The sequence below is a fragment of the Austrofundulus limnaeus genome, unplaced genomic scaffold (genome assembly GCF_001266775.1).
Source record: "Austrofundulus limnaeus strain Quisiro unplaced genomic scaffold, Austrofundulus_limnaeus-1.0 Scaffold422, whole genome shotgun sequence".
NCBI classification, from domain to species: Eukaryota; Metazoa; Chordata; class Actinopteri; order Cyprinodontiformes; family Rivulidae; genus Austrofundulus; species Austrofundulus limnaeus.
In genome coordinates, this window is record NW_013952824.1 from 437,741 (window position 1) to 441,825 (window position 4,085).

General features: G+C 35.1%; 1 protein-coding gene across 1 annotated transcript in view; it reads right to left on the minus strand.

Moving 5' to 3' along the window:
• gdap2 (ganglioside induced differentiation associated protein 2) overlaps nt 1–4,085 on the minus strand; it is a gene marked incomplete at both ends in the record, with an annotated part of 38,071 nt that overhangs the window by 26,717 nt on the left and 7,269 nt on the right. Inside the window, 1 exon segment of the mRNA XM_014024442.1 lies at nt 2,936–3,012. Within this exon segment, the coding sequence (XP_013879896.1) occupies nt 2,936–3,012 (77 nt within the window).

Consider the following 4,085-nt stretch of genomic DNA (forward strand, 5'->3'; position numbering starts at 1 on the left):
TTAGCACTGTTGAATCATGCTACTATTTAACACAAACTATTAAATATTACTTTTTCCTCTGATTAATATTTAGACCTATCTATTAGTTTCTATGGAGGCTGTGAGCTGTTGCCCTTTTAGACACCATTTTTGCTCCTCCATGCTGTCACAGATGCTACCAGTGTACGGTATGGGCGGCACTCAGTCTAGTGATCTATATATTTAAGTCTATGGTTTCAACTAAATGCTTTCTGAATGTTTAAAATATTAACTTCACGGTTTATTTCTGAACTAAGACGACTTACACTGATGACTGAAGACAACTGCAAAACCTGTTCAAATCTGAGCAAGGGAACAGAGTATGAACCCTTTTCTAGCCTTCATTTGTAGTTAATGAAATTGCTATTAACTGTAAACAAGTACAAAAAGATGTTACATGAATAGACTAGAACATAAATATTCAACCTTCATGGATCAGTTTCTTCGTGACCAAATATTTTTTCACTGTGTTGCTTCATGCTGAGCCTCGACTCCTGCAGGTCGTAATGGATGCCTGCACTGTCWGTCTTTGTATTTATGCACTGATGTTTCAGACATTTAAATACGGAGTCCTAGGTTTAAAATATTATAAAAAGGTGAATAATCAATGGACTCTCTCAGAAAAACAGGGTTTCCATGCCTTGGTTAACATCAAATTGAAGGAGCTTTCAAAGACTTTCCAATTTCCCTCAAATTCAAGAACTGAGTGCATTTACCTCCTGCTACCACTGAATATGTTATCATTAAATGCTTTTATTACAATGCAAATTTAATTTWAAAAATTGAATAGCATAAAAACTGTTGGGTTAGAATCAATAAAAGAAAATGGARTGAATATTTAGTTCATATCCATAATATTCATAACATTTATCCATATACCACTACAAGGATATGTCTAGTGATGTGAGATGAGYCTTTGTTGCAACCTTGAAGCTCTTCAGCAAATAAGTTGCAAAATGGTTCATTATGTGAAGAATATCAGAGTTCTGCTTCACACCTGCCAACATTTGAGGGACATTCATGTTAACAAGGAGCTGTTCAGGAAAGGGGYCATGCCCTTCTGGAGATTTGTTTAAAATCTACTCAAAATAATGCAGTTTCCGGCAATTTGAAGAGCATTTTTGCTAAAATKTAAGGGTTAATAAAACACAAAATCTGTATATTATGAAGGTAGAACACTGAAAACTAGCATTAAATATTAACTATCTGAAATCATAATTGAAACATAGATAACCCTTAATTTTTAATTTTTTTTCACACACTGAGCACCAAAAGTGAGTTTTTACTGCATCATTTGTAGTTTATATCTTCTACACCATATTACACCTCGTATCGTAACAAAACAGGCTGAGAAACCCACAGAACAAGTTTACTTCATAAAGATTATTCTACAGACTAAATGAACTATAACCAAGTAAATGTTATAAAATATTCACAGAACAATGTACTTTTTGAGTACAACTAACATGCAAATGCCCCTTCCAAAGAAGAAAAGACGACTGAGAAACTTATTTACACGTTCTACAACTACTTTTTAAATCAGACTACACATGTACACACATTTTCCATGTAGATTAGCTTCAAAATGAAACAAACAGCACAGAATATGGCCATAAAAACATTGTCTACATCTGCCAGTGTGACAGGAGCCATTCATAGAGGGGTGGGATTAATAAGATTAACAAACTCTGAGAACTGARACCAACATGTCTGATATTACTTACATATTAAAATACTCTGATWGCATCATTTCTACACACAGAAATAGAAAATACAACTTAATCTACATCACTAAAAGGAACTTAGTTATTTTGTAGTAAACTGTGGTTTTACCCAGCACATTTCTTTATATTTCTTTAAACAGGTATATGAAGGAAATATTTATTAAACAGAGGTAACTTACCGTATTTATTCGTGTATAATACAACCACCCCCCCCCTTTTGAGCTTAAAAAGCATAAAAACTTTAATCCTCAAACTACCTCCAATTTCATACAGACTTCAAGATTTTTCAGCCTTTGCAGTCTTTATACATATCAGTAAAATGATCATTGGACTGTTCGTTTTATTTTAACAACATATGTACTAAAAGGTATTTTGACAACAAATGTATATCAGCTGTAGCAGCATCATATGAATTCTGGCATTTTACACATAGTCCACCAGGAGGCGCCAACACAAAAGTCAGAGACTTCACATGAGATTTGGGCCATCTTCAAGCAGATTACTTCCTACTCGCGAGCGCCCTCTCTGGTGGGGAAAAGTTTTTTTCAGGGATACAAACTTTTTCAGAACACCGGTAGACGGCAACCATTACAGACAAACGTGTTTGTTGTTGTTGTTCCAGGAGCGGCCCGGTCACACGCTAATGTCATTAGTTCGTTATCATTACTAAGGTGCAGGAATACTTTTCCCCCCCTTTTTTTCACATCATGTCGCCTGCCTGGARCTGTTACTATCTCGCTCTGAAGCAAGGAGGAGTGTCGAGGTAAGGTCGTTTCAACTGCTTTTTACGAAGTGGTCTCATTTAAGGACTCAGGCATTTTATGAATGAAGCCGGTATTTCAGATAAAATACATAAGTAAAAATATTTATCCGAGTATAGTACTACCCCCCAACTTTATGGATGATTTTATGGATTTAATTTTACATATTATACTTGAATAAATACGGTACCTTCTATATTTGTAATGAACGTGACAAGAGTCAAATAAAAACCAAAGAGGACAGCAGATACAATAACTAAATTGAAGAGCTTAGTTTAAGATTTTAGTTTAATCTTACTTAATATATAAAATGTTATATTTGTGAATTATTTCTCAACTTTTCTTGTACTGTACATTTGTTTCATTTTTTTTTTTACTCTTTACATCTTTTCTTTTTTCCCTGGTTGACATTATTTGCAGATCAATACAAACCTCCTCTGCCTCAGACACTGTGAACACCACCGTCTCAATGCTGTTTCCATGGTTCTCCAAAAACCTGCGCACWGTTCCTGTAAACAAAAACTGCTGTCACCTTATTTACTAAAGCATAACACAAACACACAGGCAAATCTTCAGGAACAAGGAAGCTTGACAAATGAAAGAAAAAAAAATCATAAAAATATTTAAAGAAAAATAGGGAAAAAAAACTATATCTTTGCACTGATTTGTATTTGATTCWGGGTGAAAGATCATGAAATAAACAGTTCAATCTGTTTGTATTTTCTTGACCTAAACAAAAAAATGTGTGAGAATGTTTGTTTGTAAACACGTAAAAGCCTTTTATCTTCCCTATTACAGTCCATATAGCATATTAAAAAAAAACACACGTTAGCATAAAGCTGACACTGATCTACCTTAGTATTTCATTTGATCTGAAGTTAAGATATTTACTCACTGTGTAAAAACAAGCTGCCGTCATGGAAGCAGCCGAGTTAAAGGGATCCCTGATTAGTTGTAACATTAGACTTTATTTGATAAACAGATATTTTAACTGTAAAATAAAGACTGTAAAATACTGTAGGCTGTTTGGTTTTGTAAATTTTTAAAAATATATTGTAACACGGACGGAGCCATTTTATTTACACACAAAGCATTCTGGGTAAATGATGACGTGGATAGGTCCTCGGTACGAGGCCGCTAGCGAGCTATATCCACCCTGAAGGTTAATCTTGGACAATATCTGACGATCGTCTCTTTTAAATGAAACCAGTGAGCGTTGACAGAGAGGAGAAGGTAGAAATGACTCAGCCTGTAACTGAAAATATGGATGGAGGACCTCATTTTAGCTTGTTTGTCGCGCTAGTACTGAGCTAATACATTTAAGGCAATATAGCATTGGTGCTAGCGCAAAATAATACTCTAAGCTGAGGTTCTTCTTCCATGAAGCAGCTCTGTTGTCCTCCATCCATATTTTCAGTTACAGGCTGAGTCATTTCTTCCTTCTCCTCTCTGTCAACGCTCTCTGGTTTCATTTTAAAAAGTCGATCATCAGATATTGTCCAAGATTAACCTTCAGGGTGGATATAGCTCACTAGCAGCCTCGTACCAAGGACCTATCCATGTCATCATTTACCCAGAATGC